The sequence below is a fragment of the Lipophrys pholis genome, assembly GCF_963383615.2.
Source record: "Lipophrys pholis genome assembly, chromosome: 18".
Taxonomy (NCBI): Eukaryota; Metazoa; Chordata; class Actinopteri; order Blenniiformes; family Blenniidae; genus Lipophrys; species Lipophrys pholis.
In genome coordinates, this window is record NC_137646.1 from 24,673,618 (window position 1) to 24,693,284 (window position 19,667).

The 19,667-nt window shown below is 43.8% G+C and overlaps 2 protein-coding genes across 2 annotated transcripts in view; one reads left to right on the forward strand and one right to left on the reverse strand.

The window, feature by feature from the left end:
• Nucleotides 1–2,610, forward strand: part of actn3b (actinin alpha 3b) — a 32,381-nt gene extending 29,771 nt beyond the window's left edge. Inside the window, exons 19-21 of the mRNA XM_080486585.1 lie at nucleotides 674–739; nucleotides 823–981; nucleotides 1,539–2,610. Of these exons, the coding sequence (XP_080342711.1) occupies nucleotides 674–739; nucleotides 823–981; nucleotides 1,539–1,697 (384 nt within the window). The 3' untranslated portion in view covers nucleotides 1,698–2,610. The remainder of the gene's footprint in view (nucleotides 1–673; nucleotides 740–822; nucleotides 982–1,538) is intronic.
• On the reverse strand, nucleotides 516–17,979 carry prkd4 (protein kinase D4). Its single transcript, XM_080486590.1, is given in 19 exon segments — nucleotides 516–966; nucleotides 3,637–3,836; nucleotides 4,995–5,080; nucleotides 6,191–6,557; nucleotides 7,345–7,613; nucleotides 8,598–8,670; nucleotides 8,817–8,842; nucleotides 8,927–9,140; nucleotides 9,778–9,855; nucleotides 10,740–10,863; nucleotides 11,965–12,118; nucleotides 12,895–12,978; nucleotides 13,091–13,286; nucleotides 13,656–13,706; nucleotides 13,708–13,811; nucleotides 13,896–14,027; nucleotides 14,999–15,149; nucleotides 17,596–17,768; nucleotides 17,873–17,979. Coding segments are annotated over 17 exon segments (2,403 nt in total). The 5' UTR covers nucleotides 17,740–17,768; nucleotides 17,873–17,979; the 3' UTR covers nucleotides 516–966; nucleotides 3,637–3,686.
• Nucleotides 17,980–19,667: the final 1,688 nt, after the last annotated feature.

Consider the following 19,667-nt stretch of genomic DNA (forward strand, 5'->3'; position numbering starts at 1 on the left):
CCATACACACTCATCAACACACACACGCACACACACACCATAATAACACACTCGCACACACGCACACACATCATAATAACACACACACACGCACACACATCATAATAACACACACACACACACCATACACACTCATCAACACACACACACACGCACACACATCATAATAACACACACACACACATGCACATCATAATAACACACACACATGCACATCATAATAACACACACACACACACGCACATCATAATAACACACACACATCTCACACGCACACACATTGTAATAACACACACACATATCATCATAACACACACACACGACACACACACATCAACACACACACGTCACAACAACAATCACAACACTTGAAGATAAATAATAAATCCAGCGAAGCTTTAGGAGTTCTTCATGCTCCTCTTCCTCCTAACGTGCCGCTTTTTAAAAACCAGTGAAACAAGATTTTGAAACCAAGAAGCTTCGTCTGAACAAAAAGAAACGATCCAGCAGGTTTTCCTGAAGTTTCCCAAACGTTTGTCTTTATTGTCCTTTAATTCACACAGAACAGACACGCCAGTTTACTGCTGGGACCTGGAGTAATCTGAGTATTGTTGTGTGTCAGTGATGAGTATTACCACATGACTGAAACACGGTTTGATTTCCCGCCTTGCAGAAGAGGAACGGCATGATGGATCCAGACGACTTCCGCGCTTGTCTCATCTCCATGGGCTACGATCTGGTGAGTGGCGTCCCGGTTCCGACCCCGGCTCCACGGGGACGAGCCGCCCTTCTGACCGCTGCGTCCGTCCCTCCGTCCCGCAGGGCGAGGTGGAGTTCGCCCGCATCATGACCCTGGTGGACCCCAACAACACGGGCGTGGTGACCTTCCAGGCCTTCATCGACTTCATGACCCGCGAGACCGCCGAGACCGACACCGCCGAGCAGGTCATGGCCTCCTTCAAGATCCTGGCGTCCGACAAGGTGAGCAGCACGAATCAGTACACCTTTTTTTTTTTTTTTAAAGTTCATAAAAGCAACCAAATGGAACTTTTTCAGAATTTACAGCCAGAAAGTACTTTAGAAAAAATGTATTTATTTATTTATTTATTTTTTACCGTATTTCCCAGACTATAAGTTACTTTTTTTTTTTCTTTTTTTTTTCTATGACTGGTCATGTGACTTATACCATCTGTGGCCACTAGATGTCAGCATGTGACAATAGAAAGCTGCTACAAAAACCTCCATCACTATTTTATTTAGTCCTTCCGTTACACATTTTTACATTTCCTGGTATGAAACTCTGTTCCCGAGGCCGTTTGCTCCTAAAACGCGGCGCCCTGCGGACGATCGTCCAAGTACGATGTGGTCACGTGAAACGGCGCCGACAGCACCCACTAGTGGCCGACATGAAAACGACAAGTTTTTGTGCAAACGGCAAACATTTTCTGAAAAAAGAACAAACCCCCCCCCCCCCCCCCCCCCCGATTCATTTTCACACGTAAAACGGCGCCTGCCGGCGTTTCTGCTCCGTCCTGCAGAACTACATCACGGTGGAGGAGCTGCGCCGGGAGCTGCCGCCCGAGCAGGCCGAGTACTGCATCACCCGCATGACCAGGTACATCGGCGCCGACGGCGCCTCCGGAGCCCTGGACTACATCTCCTTCTCCAGCGCCCTCTACGGGGAGAGCGACTTATAAAGACAGCCGCTCCTCTTCACCTCCTCCTCCTCCTCCTCCCTTCATCCCCCGCTTCTCCTTCTATTTAGTTTTTTTTCTTCTTCTCCTGTTTGGAGAAAGCGATTGTAAACCCTTCCTCCACTGTCCTTCCTCGTGCTTTATCATTTTCTCTTAACTTTCTCTCTCTCTCTCTCTCTCTCTCTCTCTCTCCTTCCTCCCCTCATGCTCAGAAACACTGCGTTAGAGAGGGGGTGGGGGGAGGAGGGGGGGGTTCCGTCTGCTCAAATCTTAGAGGCTGTCTTCAGATCTCATTTCTGTACCTTTGAAAAGAAAAAAAACTAAAGAATGAACAAGAAAGTAAGAAAAAGAGTGAATTTTGAGCCACGCCCCCTCCTCCCCCCCCCCTCCCCCCTCCCCCCTCTCTCCCCCTCCGATGACTCTTTTTGCAGAAGGGTGATTAAAGAAGAAAACGTGATAAAACAGCTGGTTGGTTGGTTGTGCATGCCTCGTTGGGGGTTTAGACGAATAAAGAAAAAAAGAAACGCCGCCGCCGCTCGAAGAGAACTCAGGAACAAACGGAGGACGGGTGATGAAGGGAGGGGGAGGAGGGCGAGGAAGGAGAAAGAAAGGCACAGGGAGGCGGTGACAAAGTTCAGGAAAGTTGTGCACAGAAAAAAAGAAGGATGGAAACTGTAGCAGGACGAGAGGTTTTTTTTTTGGGGGGGGGGGGGGGGGGGGGGGGGGTTTGGTCCCATTTCTTTGATTTAAATTTAAAAAAAAAAAAAAAGAAAGAAAGAAAAGTCGGCCATGATGAATGGGTGGCGTCCTCCGTGTGCATGATCCTAATTTCACCTTCTGTGCTCCTCCTCCCTTCATCCCCGACTCATCCTGTCCGCCAGCTACACTAAAACACTTTCAAGGACATTTCAAGGGAAAAAAGAAAAAAAAAAAAAAAAAAAAAAAAAAAAGCTCAACTTGGAATAAAAAAGGAAAATTATATTACTAAAAAAAAAAAAACGGTTGTTTGTGATTTTTTTTTTTTTAGACTCAAACGCTACAGGAAGCTTCAGTTAAAATCAGAAGACGCGACGCAAGCGGAGGGAGAGCATGCAAACCACACGCAGAAAGTCAAAACAAACGGAATCAAAGTAATCCGATTACCCTACCTGGAAAATGTTTTAAAAAATTTTTTATTTAGTTCTTGTAAAAGGAAGCGCTTCAGAGAATAAAACAAAACACCAAAAAAGTGTTTCGCTTTGGAAAAACCTGCCGCAAGGGTTTCTGGGAAATCAAAGATGGCGTCTATTTGACCGATTCAGGGAAGAAAAAAGAAAAAAACACAAACTTTGTCAAAGGAAGAGTCTTGAAAGCAACGAAAACTGCATCCGAGAATCTGATCAGATTAAGTGTTTCCATGACGACACACAGGAAGTCCAACAAGCAGCTGCGATTAAATGGAACGCAAGGAATCCGATTAACGCCGAGTCATGTAAACACTTATTCTGATTCGATCGGTCCGACTGATCGGAAACGGCACGTCCGATCACCGTCCAAGTTGTTCTTTCCGTCACCAGGTGGCGCCGTTTTCAGAGAAATGATGGCGGCAGCTTGCCGATACCGAACAGAAGGAATATCTTTATAAAAACACTTAAAAACAGCTGAAGACTGGAGTTTCTAAATGTGGCTCATTTCAGCGGAACAAACAAAGCAGATGATGATCTTATTGGTCTGATCGATCGATCGGGTTGATTACAGTCCGCTCGCCGCAAAGCTCGCTGTACGATTGGGCGCAAGTTTAACGAAATGAGAAGATTTGGAATCTTTCGGCGTTTTATTGTGAAAAAAGAAAATTCACCTCAAGACGGAGAAATGATGGAGGTTTTTAGTTTCACTTGATCAAACCAGACATTTCTGTCCTTCACCATTTAAAAAGAAGTGGAATTTTAAAGTGGGTCCTGACCTTTGACGTCCTGGCTGGAGGTGGGGGGGGGGGGGGGGGGGGGGGGGGGGTCACATGTCCATCTCACTGTTGGGGTCCCAGCGGAGCTCGGGGGGGAAGTCCAGCCGCCTCTCCCAGCGCTCCTCGTCGCCGCGGTGCGTCAGGTACCTGCAGCCCAGCTGCAGCTCCAGGCGCCTCAGGTCGCACCACAGCAGGAAGTCCTGGGGAGGAAACAGGAAACAGGAAGCAGAATGAAGAGGTACCAGGGGGCAAGTCTCCTGGGGTGCGTCCTAATAGTCCCTCCTATCTCCTAATAGTCCCTCCTATCTCCTAACAGTCCCTCCTATCTCCTAAAAGTCCCTCCTATCTCCTAACGGTCCCTCCTATCTCCTAATAGTCCCTCCTATCTCCTAATGGTCCCTCCTATCTCCTAATAGTCCCTCCTATCTCCTAACAGTCCCTCCTATCTCCGAACAGTCCCTCCCATCTCCGAACAGTCCCTCCTATCTTCTAACAGTCCCTCCTATCTCCTAACAGTCCCTCCTATCTCCTAATAGTCCCTCCTATCTCCTAACAGTCCCTCCTATCTCCTAGCGGTCCCTCCTATCTCCTAATGGTCCCTCCTATCTCCTAACAGTCCCTCCTGTCTCCTAACAGTCCCTCCTATCTCCTAACAGTCCCTCCTATCTCCTAATAGTCCCTCCTATCTCCTAACAGTCCCTCCTATCTCCTAGCGGTCCCTCCTATCTCCTAATGGTCCCTCCTATCTCCTAACAGTCCCTCCTATCTCCTAATGGTCCCTCCTATCTCCTAACAGTCCCTCCTATCTCCTAACAGTCCCTCCTATCTCCTAACAGTCCCTCCTATCTCCTAATAGTCCCTCCTATCTCCTAACGGTCCCTCCTATCTCCTAACAGTCCCTCCTATCTCCTAACGGTCCCTCCTATCTCCTAATAGTCCCTCCCATCTCCTAACAGTCCCTCCTATCTCCTAACAGTCCCTCCCATCTCCTAACAGTCCCTCCCATCTCCTAACAGTCCCTCCTATCTCCTAATGGTCCCTCCTATCTCCTAATAGTCCCTCCCATCTCCTAACAGTCCCTCCCATCTCCTAACAGTCCCTCCCATCTCCTAACAGTCCGTCCTATCTCCTAACAGTCCCTCCCATCTCCTAACAGTCCCTCCCATCTCCTAACAGTCCCTCCTATCTCCTAACAGTCCCTCCCATCTCCTAACAGTCCCTCCTGTCTCCTAACAGTCCCTCCTGTCTCCTAACAGTCCCTCCTATCTCCTAATGAAACTGAGATGCTTCCTTTAGAACCTCCTTCAGGGGAGGAAACACTATTGGGACGCACCCCGAGTGTGTAATAAAAGACTGACCTGCAGCCAGATGTGACCCAACGCTTTCCCCACGCTGAACCGGCGTCGCACCGACACCTGCAGCAGGTTACTGATGAGGTTCACCGCTGAGGACACACACACACACACACACACACACACACACACACACACACACACACACACACACACACACACACACACACACACACACACACACACACACACACAGAGGAGGGTTAGACCCACTGAGGCCATCTGGTGGACAAATGGATAATAACAGCACCTCAACGTCGAGCTCTTGATAAAACGTTTTAACTGTTAAAGGACAATTTTACACAATTTCCACACCTGAATATCTGTTAATCATAAACTCAAACGTGCAAAGTGAAAGAAAATCACAAAGATTAATATTGTGCTTTAATACAAAGTGTCATTTGAGAAAAAATGTGTACTAAAAATGAGCTCGTTTAAATATAGAAACAGGTTTTTTTGTGTACATTGCAGCCGTTTCTCACATTTCCTGAGGATATGAGATGTTTTCCTAAAGAGAAAATGCTTTTACATTAAATAAAGACAACAAAATAACACCTATCTCCACACTAATGTGTTATTTTCCATTTATTCGAGGATTTACTTAAAATTTGCAAGTGTTTGTGCGTCAGCTTTCTTCTAAACTATTATCCAATAAATGGTTCAATGAGTCCAAAAGAAAGTAATACACAGTGAAACGAGTAGAATTTTAAGGAAATACGCTCTGAATTTAAGAAAAAAAAACAAAAAACAGGATTGTATAGTGAGAAATAAATGCAAATAAATGGATTTCTCGAGGAAAAAAAAAGCTAAATCGAACTCGAAAACATTTTTTAAACTAATAAATGTAATTTTTTTTGTAACTCAGGTAAGAGTTTAGTCAGAGATGTGAAGGTTTATGGCTGCAGACGAAGTCCGGTTGGTCGAAAGTGACAAAAAAAAAAAAAATTTAAGGACAAATTAATGAACGATTTCAAGAGAAAACGCAGAACTTTCGTTGAGTTTCATGACAGCGGTGCTCAGAGCCACTGAAAACAAAACTTTTTCACTCCGTTGCCATGGAAACGGAGGGAAAACGCAAACTCGAGGTTTTCATTTACACTAACCCGCCGTTAAGACCTACAACGACCATTCCAATCCTATAGGGGGCAGTGTAACGAGCAGGACCATCAGAATCCTGTGAGAAACACGGCGGCGCCCCTCACCCTCCAGGGAGATGGAGGCCCAGGGCTGGCGGGGGTACATGAAGGCGGCGTTGGCGATCTGCTGCCGGAGGTCCTCGTCCTCGTTGAAGGGGAACGTCCCGCTCAGGCTCACGTACATGATGACGCCCACCGACCACATGTCCAGCGAGCGGTTGTAGCCGCCGCTGCTGATCACCTCGGGCGCCAGGTAGGCGGGCGTGCCCACCAGCGAGCGGCGGAACGACTTCTCGCCGATGATGCGGGCGAAGCCGAAGTCGCAGAGCTTGGCGTGGGGGAAGGGGTCGGCGGAGGCCAGCAGCACGTTCTCCGGCTTCAGGTCGCGGTGGGCGATGTGCCTCCGGTGCAGGTAGCGCAGCGCCTCCAGAATCTGAGCGGAACGACGACACGCAAGCTCACTTCGTCGGTTAAACCACACATTTGAAATCTTCGGGGACTTTCGGTTCGGAGGCAAATCTGCTTTTCTACAATTTTCAACCGTTTTCCTTCTTTCCCTCGCCGTTTCCACCCGCTGGTGTCAGTTTGACGGCTTTCACACAAGGTTAAAGGTCACATGTCCACTGATTTCAGTCCGTCAGTCACACAAAGAGCAGAAGCAGAACTTTCCATTGGGTTAATAGTTTAGAAGCCAGAGTATCAAGGTTTAACCAGACCAGTGGAAAAGTGAAGAAAAGCATAATGAGATAAAAGAAATAATGGCGACGCTTCAACGTAACCTTTGTTTTAGTGTAAAGAAAACTACAACTATACTAGTTTCTACTTCTATCTGCTTTCTATGTAGTTTTTTCAGGGTCACCACAGGAAGTCATTGCAACTGACACAATAATAGACTGGATTTATTTTTTTGGTTCCTGCTGCAACAGGGATTCATACCGAAGAGGATTAAGGCCATGAGGAAAACAAAATGAGTTCTGAGTTTGAGATTGTAAAAGTCGAGTTTAAAAGTCGGAATTCTGAGTTCAAAAGTCGGAATTCAGAGTTTAAAAGTTAGGATTTCTGAGTTTAAAAGTCGTAATTCTGAATTTAAAAGTCAGAATTTTGAGTTTAAAAAGCAGAATTCAGAGTTTAAAATGTCCATTTAAAGTTTACCGTGACTCTATTTCCCCCCTGAGCTAAAAATGTGTCTGACACCCCGGGACTCGAACCCGGGGTCGTACCTGCGCCACCAGGAAGCGAGTGATGCGCTCGGGGAGCCGCCCCCTCTCGTTGGACAGGATCATCTCCAGCATGTCGCCGTGCAGCTTCTCCATCACCACGAACACGTGCACCGCCGTCTCGAACATCCCCTCCAGCAGCACCACGCCCAGGTGGGACAGGTTGTGCAGGATGGCCACCTCGTTCCTCAGGTGACGCTCCTCGTTGTTTAGGAATCGAGTCTTGTCGATGACCTTGATGGCGACTGGACGACCCGACTTCCTGTGAGTGCCTGAAAGATGGTGGAGAGCGGGACGCCGCAGCCTTACATCCTTAATCCCACACCAGGGCGTAATCCAGGGATTAATGCCACAATGCCTCCTGGTTTTCTACAGCTCTTGGCTGGAAACCGGATTATGTTAAAAAGAAAATTATAAAAAAAAAATGGTGCAACTCATTTCCTGTGAGCTGAATCAAGTTCCTCTTCATAAGAGCTGCGTTGAGGCCCTGCGGCCACTAGGGGGAGCTCAGACGGCTGCAGGTGGCAGGTGTGTTCCTGCTCTGTGGCCAGTAAGAACTCATGAATGAATTAGTGAGCTGTAATTAGAGTTTCTTTATTTATTCTATTGACAACAAAACAATAATACGAGTACGAATAATAATCATAACAACAAAAAATATTATTTTATTGAAAAAACTTGTTTTTACTTATTTTTCAATAAAAAAATGTTTAAAATTTTTTGTTCAAGGTCTATTTATCTATTTATTTATCTATGTGTTTTTACGATTATATATTTTCTCTTGCATTTTCTACAGTGTAAATACTGTTCTTGTTACTATATTTAAGAAAACCTTTTTAATAACACGTTTATACTTCACTAATATTCTTTGTAATTGACTTTTTAAGTTAGTATTTTTTTATTTTTTTTGTTATCTGTGGGAATAGTTTACAGCACAATGTTTATTTGTTTTAAGGATTATTTTCGCTGCTTTACAATTTAAAAAACAAACAGATAAAAGTCCTCCTGTAATCTTATATTTCCGTTTGATATTAGATATTTTTCGATTCAGGGCCATTTTCATAAGTAGACGCAGGGTTAACGTATTTTAAATGTTTCAACAATAAGCAGAATTTAGACAAACACTGAAATATCCGACGTGCACATGAATGCATCAAAACATCTGAGGTTTAATATTTATACAATTACGTATATTAAACATGTATTAAACTGTATTATCATGTATCTGCTACAAACCTCGGGCACAAAATACTCACCTTTGTACACGACTCCAAACTGTCCTGAACCGAGAACCTCGTCTGGGAAGATCTGGTAAACCGCGCTGATGTCCTGAAACACACACGCTTACTTTAGTTTTACTCACTTTACTTTGTTAAAAAAATAAAAATAAAAATAAAAACCTTGAGCCGTTTTTATTTATATAAATCGCAATAACTCATGTGTAAGTTTTATGAAGCGGCGTGGAAGAGGCTCACCGGGCCGTCTCTGTGTTGGTCTTCATCTGGAATCAGAGCAGAGAGCAATTTAGAATAGAATCGAATGGAATAGAATAGAATAGAATGTAAATTTGAGGTCTGCGCCTCACCCTGCCTCTCCTCCACCTTTCCCCCGCCGCTCTCCACCGGCATCAGCGCCCGCCGGACGTCGCCCTCCCAGGCGGCGCCGTCCTCGCCCGCCATCACGCAGTACACCAGCGACGACGTCACCACCTCGAACGAGTGGGCCTGGTTGCCCGGCAACGAGGGCACGCAGAGGTGGGCGGGGCCTCTCACGCACAACACCTCGGAGAGGACGATCTCCTGAAAGGGGAGGGGTTATCTTCGACTCTATTTCAGGATGGATTTAAATAACAGAAATCACATAAGAATTGCAGCGAGAATAAAGATAAAATAAAGAATAACATGCTTTTATTTTCTACTTTTTAAATGCCAGGATGTAACTGCTGTTAGCATTTTAGCACGATTAGCCGTAATTCTTTTATTAGATTGATCAGATAAATTTCTTTTAATTTTATTCTAAACTGTTTTAAATTTTTCTGGTCAAAATTCCTTCAGGTTCTTCGGTGGTACTGTGGCAGCATTGCGCTCTCATACAGTGACACCTGGTGGTCACAGGCGGTACTTCAGCACAGGCAGTTTGAGGTTCAATCGAGCCGAAATGATCTTTTTTCTCCCCGTTGTTCTTAAAAAAAACAACAACCTTTTGAAAACGACGACTGTTTAAGGCAGAAGCAATAAAAAACAATGTAGTTCTCATGTTGGGCCACTAGTGGGTGCTGTTTGTTTGTTTGTTTTAGTGCTGAAACCACACACACACACATGCAGCAGAGAACAAGACGCTCTAAACACCAACAATGATCGCACACAGACTTTCATATTGACAGACGACCATTGTTGTTCCTGTCAAAATAAAAGCACGGTGCTGAGTTTGTTGTACCTTGTAGTATTTGGTGCTGCTGTCGTTCTGGTACAGAGTGATGCTCTTCCAGTCCAGGATCCAGTAATGACGTTTCCTCTGGGAGGAGAAAAGACAAATCTGAATCTGAGCTGGAATTACACTTTAATCTGTTCACTTTGCAGTTTCACTCCCAAAATTTCACTTTGAAAATCACTTTTTTGTTAAAATTTTCACTTTTAGTGCCTTTTTTTTTTTTTTTTAAATAGTGTTTATGATATAAAATCTTGATTGCAGACACAGGTCCATATAACATAAGAACGTACATGCACATAGATAAAGAAGAAAAAGTTGACGAAAAAGAAAGATACATACTGAACTGTTCATATAAAAAGTAAAAAAAATGTAAAAGTAAAAAAAAAAAAGAAATATTAATCCAGCAATCTAAAGTCCAGAGTAGGTTTCATAAACTTCATCAAAGAACAAGCTTGTTGCAACATTCACAGAGATCTTATATCTTCACCCAGATTACAACGAATAAAAACACACGTTTTACAAAAATGACATTTTAGAGGAAAGACTAAGAAAGGACTTGTTGGGAGGATAATCTGAGAAACATGAAGTGCTTATGGGCCCCATTATAGGAAAATGATTTAATGTGAAAATGCAAAAAAAATCCAACAAACTATGAGTTTTTCTCCACTTGAGGACTAGAGAGGACTAAATGTGCCAAATTAAATAATTAAATAAAAGTGGAATTAAATATCTAAATGTGTCATTGATTAAATAAATCATCTGCGTATATTTGTTTCTCTAAATATATAGTTAATTAATTACTTAAATGTGCCTTTAATTCATTAAAATACCAATTAATTTTCTGTAAAAAAAAAAAAAAACATTTAGTTATTTGACTATTTAATGGATTATTTCCTGGTCCGGCGTTGCTCTGCTCCGTGGATTAATTTCATCCGTCATGAAGAGAGCGACAGCGGGACGCTGCTCACCAGCATGTCGGCGTCGGTGTGATGCAGCAGCCATCCTTCTCTCAGGACTCCGCCTCCTCGCCGCTTCCCGTGACGCACCGACTGCACGAGTCGCATCAGCGGGATGTTGCTGCTGAAACACGGACTGACGGAGACACGAGTGTGTGAGTGTGTGTGTGTGTGTGTGTGTGTGTGTGTGTGTGTGTGTGTGTGTGTGTGTGTGTGTGTGTGTGTGGAAATACTCGTTTTAAAAGGTCTTGTCTTCCATGTGGAGATAAAGATAAAAGCCTGCTTATTAAAGTTCTGCTTAAAAAATATATATATATATATATATATATATATATATATATATATATATATATATATATATTCTTATCAAAGAAGTTAATGTGTTTCAGTTCAAATATGAGCTTGAAAAAAAAAATATTTACAAAGAAACAAACATTTGAGAAATAATCTGAATTATCAGTCAATAATCAGATTCTGAATATTTGAAGAAAGTACTACAATTATACATCTTGGGTTGAAAAATTGTACAAACGTTAGTTGAATAAAAAGAAGAAAAATGAAAAAGGGTCAGAAAAATGTACGTTTTTATTTTACCTGCTTTTCTGACATTTAAAAAAAATATATATATATAATATATATATTATATAATAAAAAAAAAAAAATATATATATATATAAAAATCATTTGAATTAAACAAGTTTGGAACTATGTCATTATTAAGGAAGATTTTGATATTTTGATATTATTAATTTTGATATACTTTTTTACATTGTCAATCATCCTTGAGCATAAAAAAAAAAATTCCTTTTATATAAATCCTTTTATTTATCTTATTTTATTATGTATTTTTTCCCCTCTGGGTTTTCATGTAAACAAACAGCAGATCAAAACGTGCAGAAAATTTTAACGTGAATAAAAGGTTACAGCTCCTCCCTGTAATGAGCGTTTTGGCTGATTTAATCTTTCCTGTGCTTATTTCAGTCACTCTTAAACGTAAATATTCATGTTTTAAAATTACTTATTAAATCTTTATCCCGTCTTATTTGATGTTTAACTTTCTTTTATATTTAATCTGTGAAGACTGGAAAAGAACTTCCCTCTGGGATTAGTAAATTATGAAATGTGACATCATCGTGACATCACCGTGACATCATCGTGACATCACCGTGACATCACCGTGACGTCATCGTGACGTCATCGTGACGTCACCAAACAAACCAAAAACAAACAATCCCACCTCATGGGCTCCCGCAGCGGTTCCACCTCTCCGGTCTCGGCCGCCGGCTCCCCGTCAGTGGACACGTCGTCATCGGACACGTCCGTCATGCTGGTGAGCTCCGAGTCGGCGTCCTCGACGTCCAGCGGCCTGCTGAAGCCAGGCGCTGAGGATTCTGGGAAATTCAGATCAAAGATTAGCCTCAAACGCACTGCGGGAGGAAACAGGGGAGCTCTATACAGCTCTATAATCTGGATGTTAGAGGAGGAAGACGCTCTATAATCTGGATGATGGAAGAAGATGCTCTATAATCTATATGTTTGAGGGGGAAGATGCTCTATAATCTGGATGATGGACGAAGATGCTCTATAATCTATATGTTTGAGGGGAAGATGCTCTATAATCTTGATGTTTGAGGGAGATGCTCTATAATCTGGATGTTAGTGAGGGAGATTCGTTATAATCTGGATGTTAGTGAGGGAGATTCGCTATAATCTGGATGTTAGAGGAGGAAGATGCTCTATAATCTTGATGTTTGAGGGAGATGCTCTATAATCTGGATGTTAGTGACGGAGATTCGTTATAATCTGGATGTTAGTGAGGGAGATTTGCTATAATCTGGATGTTAGAGGAGGAAGATGCTCTATAATCTGGATGTTTGAGGAAGATGCTCTATAATCTGGATGTTAGTGAGGGAGATGTGCTATAATCTGGATGTTTGAGGAAGATGCTCTATAATCTGGATGTTAGAGGAGGACGATGATCTATAATCTGGATGTTAGTGAGGGAGATGCTCTATAATCTGGATATTAGAGGAAGAAGATGATCTATAATCTGGATGTTAGAGGAAGAAGATGATCTATAATCTGGATGTTAGTGAGGAAGATGCTCTTTAATCTGGATGCTCTAACACAGTCACGGTCCCTGAACACTAAATGGAATGCGGCCCACCTTCCCCGTTGGCGCCTCTCTTCTCTCCGGGACAATCTCTGGGCACCAGATGCTCGCAGCGCTGGTGGCAGTTAAACCTGCAATCTGAGAGGAGGAAGAGGAGTGAATGAGACCATTCAGCGCCAACCGAAGAGGTGTGTGTGTGTGTGTGTGTGTGTGTGTGTGTGTGTGTGTGTGTGTGTGTGTGTGTGTGTACCTGAGCACTGCAGCCCCTGCCTGAAGAGGCCTTTGAGCAGCCGGTGGCAGTGCTGGCACACGGTGGGTTTGGTGTAGCTGTGGATGTGGAAGGTGTGGGGCACCTGAGCTCTGCCCCGCTCGCCGCTGCCCCCCCGGATCCAGACGGGGGGCTCCGCCCACGACGGGGGCCTGGAGCGGGGCTTGGACATGCTGATCTGAGGAGGGAGGAGGAAGAACATTTCATTATATTAATATATTAATATATCATTTTAAAGATGTTTTCCTTTTTTTAAATTTTTTTTTTTTTTTAAGAATTTTCCCCACTTCAGCTATTTTATGCATCTTGTATATTTTAGGCATATTTACTGTACTTTTATACTTTTAATATTATTATTTTCACAATTTTCTGGCTATTTTTAACAGTTTTACTTTACTTTTTAGCCGTTTTTAGTCTGGAAATTAGATCGTTGTTGAAAATAAGCAAAATATTTACAAATAACCTTCAGAGAATGTCAGGGAGCCCCTACAGGGGGGGCTAGAGGGCCCGAGGTCGCAGACCTCTGCAGCATTTGTTTGGCGCTCACCTCCTCCAGGCTGCCTCCCGCCTGGTTGGACAGGGAGTGGGTGGGGGGGGGGCCGGGGGGGGAACAGCGACAGGCTGGTGCTGACCTGCCGCCGCGCTCGGCTGCAGTCGGCGGGCAACCGGAAGGCGCAGCGCTTGTGGAAGTCTAACCCGCAACCTGTGAGGAAAGCGATGAGCGGGGGAGGGGGTGAATAGAGAGGAACATTATTCTGCGGCCCGGGCAGCGGGGCGTGAGCTTTACCGTCGCATTTCAAGCCCTGACGAACGAGCCCCCACAGCATCTCCCCGCAGTGGTGGCAGAAGGTGGGGGTCCGGTACGAGTGGACCACCAGGGCGTGAGGACGGATCCTCACCTCCGTCACCGTGGCCGAGGCTGAGGAGAGGCGACGCAGAGACACAAGTGTTTTTTTGAACAAATTTTATTTATTTAGTGCAGCTTCATGACGTGTTCTTTATCACACATATAATAGTTTTATGGTTTTAACTTGAGTTTCTACAAAGGTTGAGGTTTGACGTGATCGCGCTGGAAACGGAGTCAGATCTGGCAACCCTGAAGTCGTTCAACCAGTTTGAACCAGAAGGAGAAGAGTTAAAATAGCGAGTCTTGAATATGTTCCTGAGTTTTGGTCATTTGAGTCGTCACACTTATGAGTTTTGCTTATTAAACTGAATTTATTCCGTGTATCAGTGAGGCAGAGCTCTACTACCAGATGGAGCGGTTATTTCCCTGCATGATGTCACAAAGGGAAAATCCCTGAATCGCCTGTATGAGCGCACGTTCACTAAAAAGTGAAGGAGATGACAGACTTCCTTCTATTCTAGAGCCTCACACACAAGTTATGAGGACAAATATTACTGCTAGAAAACTATTAGAAAGTACATTTTCCATCATATGGCATCTTTAAGAAAATGATCAAAATAGCTTAATAAAACTGCAGAAATAGTTAAAACTACTCAAATAATAATAATACTAATACTACTACTAATAATAATAATAAAAATAAAAAAAAATTTAATAAACAATAATAATAAAAAAAAATATATAATAATTTAAAAAATAACAATTAATTGTTTTATTATTCTTATTAATAATAATAATAATAATAATAATAATAATAATAATAATAATAATAATAATAATAATGTAAATATTGTTTGAATAAAAAAGAAAATACATAAAAAAATAGGTTAAGGAAAATCAAAATGAAGAAAAGGAAAAAGAAGAATAAAATTGCTGGTACAGCGAGAACTGCTGTGACCACAAACAAACAAAAACAAACAGCGGCTATAAACAGTTAAACGTCTTTTTGTAATAAAGTTTGCCGAGCTTTAGTGACCCCCGACCTGCGATGATGATCTCGATGAGATCTCCGTCCTGCAGCTCGTCGCCGACCGTCAGGCGCTGCAGCTGCTGAGCGGCGGCGGCGGCGGCGGCGACCCGATGTCTGAACAACAGGATCTTCTCCCCGACGCCGACCACGCTGCACTCTGGAGCCTGAACACACACACAGTACTTGAATAAATAAGAATAGTGTGTATACAGAATAAGCCTCGAATAAAAAACAAGACATTCAGACTTTGTACTTAATAAAAATAGCAAGGAAATCGTGAATATTTGCAAAAATGCCCAATTAAAAATCTCAGATTCTTCAACTCTCCTATAGATTTTTACGGTTTTAACATCAAACAATCGTCTTAACATCCTTGTTTTAATTTTTTTTGGTATTTTAACTCCAAAATAATTAAACATTTAGAAAAGAGCGAAAGTTTCACTTTAATTAGGTTCATTGTTTGATTTAATTCGACACTATTCCCATAGTTCAACATGTCATCTTAAGTTTTTTTTTTTTTTTAAGTTCATTAAGTGGAAAAAATCAGAGTTGAATTTGAATCTTATCTCCTGTATGCTTCTACTTGCATCGTGTTTATGTTTGTCCGTCTTATCCAGCGGATTCTCGTCTGTACGTCTCCATAGTCCTACAAATACAAGACAGACGACCGGCTGCATCGTGTTTAGAGTGGCTGTGAAACGGAGGTGTGTGAATGAAGGTTTCTGTGTCAGAGGCAGCGGCGGCACACCACACACACACACACACACACACTACACACACTACACACACACACACACACACACACACACACACACACACACACACACACACACACACACACACACACACACACACACACACACACACACACACGAGGAAACAACGCTGAGCCTGTGGTGACCTGCTGCTGCAAACTTCAAACTGATCTGAAGAGGACGGTGTGTGTGTGTGTGTGTGTGTGTGTGTGTGTGTGTGTGTGTGTGTGTGTGTGTGTGTGTGTGTGTGTGTGTGTGTGTGTGTGTGTGTGTTGCAGAGGGGGGGAAAGGCAAGGCTGTGGTTGGAAAGTTTTTCAGCGCTCTTTCTCGACCACACGGTCAGAACGATAAGTTGAAGCTGTCAGACTATGAAACACAGAAAGAAGCAGAAAATAAAACCTCAACATTTTTTTCTACATTTAAACTGAAAATTAAAGTTTAAAAATGAAAGAAAAACAAAGATGAGGTGGATGAAAACCACGGCGGCACTCCGCATTCGTCGACGTTCACAGTAAAAGAGACAGCTGAACCTCCTTCAGACACACGGTGACCTTTTAAACAGTGTGTGAAGACCTGAAACAGTGTGTGTGACGACCTGAAACAGAGTGTGTGACGACCTGAAACAGTGTGTGTGACGACCTGAAACAGTGTGTGACGACCTGAAACAGTGTGAGACGACCTGAAACAGAGTGTGTGACGACCTGAAATAGTGTGTGTGACGACCTGAAACAGTGTGAGACGACCTGAAACAGTGTGTGTGACGACCTGAAACAGTGTGTGACGACCTGAAACAGTGTGAGACGACCTGAAACAGAGTGTGTGACGACCTGAAATAGTGTGTGTGACGACCTGAAACAGTGTGAGACGACCTGAAACAGTGTGTGTGACGACCTGAAACAGTGTGTGACGACCTGAAACAGTGTGAGACGACCTGAAACAGAGTGTGTGACGACCTGAAATAGTGTGTGACGACCTGAAACAGTGTGTGTGACGACCTGAAACAGAGTGTGTGACGACCTGAAACAGTGTGTGTGACGACCTGAAACAGTGTGTGACGACCTGAAACAGTGTGAGACGACCTGAAACAGAGTGTGTGACGACCTGAAATAGTGTGTGACGACCTGAAATAGTGTGTGACGGCCTGAAACAGAGTGTGTGACGTCCTGAAACAGTGTGTGACGACCTGAAATAGTGTGTGACGGCCTGAAACTGTGTGAGACGACCTGAAATAGTGTGTGTGACGGCCTGAAACAGTGTGTGACGGCCTGAAACAGAGTGTGTGACGACCTGAAACAGTGTGTGTGACGTCCTGAAACAGTGTGAGAAGACCTGAAACAGAGTGTGTGACGTCCTGAAACAGTGTGTGTGACGTCCTGAAACAGTGTGAGAAGACCTGAAACAGAGTGTGTGACGTCCTGAAACAGTGTGTGACGACCTGAAATAGTGTGTGTGACGTCCTGAAACAGTGTGTGACGACCTGAAACAGTGTGTGTGACGTCCTGAAACAGTGTGAGAAGACCTGAAACAGAGTGTGTGACGTCCTGAAACAGTGTGTGACGACCTGAAATAGTGTGTGTGACGTCCTGAAACAGTGTGTGACGACCTGAAATAGTGTGTGTGACGGCCTGAAACAGTGTGTGACGACCTAAAGCGTGTGGTGGGTCACTAGCGGGTGCTGTTTTGTAATGAAACCACACACACACACACACACACACACACACACACACACACACACACACACACACACACACACACACACACACACACACACACACACACACACACACACACACACACACACACACACACACACACACACACACACACACACACTGCAGTCTGTGGTTTGGATCACCTTGCGCTCGACGGCCTCAGCGGCCAGCCGGAGGGCGTGGCCGTAGCTCACGTTCCCTGCCGGGACTCGGACCGACTCCCTGGAGAGGCCCAGCTGGAAGTACACCAGCACCGCGGCGCCGGAGGGACCGGAGGGGGCCGACATGGGGGGGGTTGGGGGGTTGGGGGGGTGGTCTGGGAAAGATTAGATTTCAACAAAGTAAGTGACAGAAAGGTAGAAAACTATGAGTCTAAATATGATCAACCAATTAAACCAACTTGTCGCAAAAACTACTCACCCGAATTACATGAAATCTTCAGGGATGACTTGTCATCATCCAAGGACCAATCGATTGGATTTTGGGACGTTGACGGCAAATCGTTTCCGAAAAAATCCCCCAAAACTGTGAAAGAAACTGTCCCATACAAAGTGGATGAGAGAGGCACCTCGTGGAGGAGATCAGCGTCTGTTGCCATGGAGACGCTCCCTGCTCGGTGTTTCACAGTGATGTAGCTACCCGACAGGCTAGTTAGCATTGATATGAGCTAACGGCTATCATGCTAGCGATGCTAACTCGGTTCTTTAACAAACGTGGCGTTGGCGAGGGTCTGCAGCTCTACCGAGTGTAGCTCTAGTTCTTTAATGGTGGTTTTTTTTTACTTACCTTTTGAATAAATGTAAATTTTTTCCTTGTAGCACTTTAAGATCACCTAAATGTAAAGTCCTACATAAATAAAACGTGTTATCATTTATGAAATAGTCCTTTTTGACAAGGAAAACCAACAGGTAAAGAACCTGTTCAGCACGGAGGAGGAACCATCATGCGGTGGGGCTGCTTTGCTGAGTCAGGAGGTTTCGAGGCGAAATGTCATAAAATCGGTGAAAGAAAACTCGAAAATCATCCCCCCAAAAGACGTAGAACAGACATCCGGGAAGAAACGGAGGTTTTAAAAAATGCACAGCAGCGAGTTCCGATCTCAATCTGGTGAAAAAAAACCTAAACTAAAAACCTGCGAACGTTGGAAGAGCTCAAACAAACTGCAGAGAACGAGCAGTTCAGGAAGCTTCTAGAACAACTGGAGGTCGTCGCCACCGTCAGAGGACGTGAAACTCGGTGTGAAATAATAAAAAATAGAAAAATGTGCCTGTTAAAGTACTTTTAAGTTTCCCGATGAAGTAACTTTGCTACATTTCTGTGTATTCCTGAAGACGACGATCAACTGATGCAAAAATTAAAAATAGAAAAGGAGCGTCACTGTAAACAACAGGCAACACGTCAGATGTTAGGAAAGAAAACAAACAGGAAGTGGTGCGACCTTACTTTGGGATCCCGCTTCATTCACTCATTCATTCACCAGCTCGTCTCTCTGGAGCCCGTCGCTCCAGCAGCAAACCAACTTCTGCTGTGTTTTGCAATTTTTTTTTTTCTTCAGCTGTGCATGAGACAGGAAGTGTCTCACCTCTGTGACGGTGCACGCTTAACACCGCCAGCTGTGAAAGGTCTCACACACAACACACACACACACACACACACACACACACACACACACACACACACACACACACACACACACACACACACACACACACACACACACACACACACACACACACACACACACACACACACACACACACACACACACACACACACACACACACACACACACACACACACACACACACTCCATGAAAACATTTCAAGACCAGAAAATCAGTTTTGAAAAGGTGGGATTTTTGTGTTTTTATTGAGCTTTTTTGATAAAATACATGAGATCCAACTGAATATTCAGACAACCAAGCAAGTCGCCGAGAGAAACAGACCCCGTCAAGCTTTGGATCGGAGGAGAAACGTACGCAGCCGCGTGAGTTTTGTCCTTCAGCGTTTCATCCATTTCCTGATATTTCGCGGCCGAGCAGAAACGCTGCAGTGTATAAGTGAGTATTATCGACATGAAGTGGATACTGGGAAGCGTCTTCAGCTACGGATTCACTAATGGCGCTTTACTCAACTCGACTCGACTCGACTCGTCCTCCATTAGAATATAGTCCCACCGCCGCGTGGGCGGAGTCATAAGAGTTTTTAATAAGCA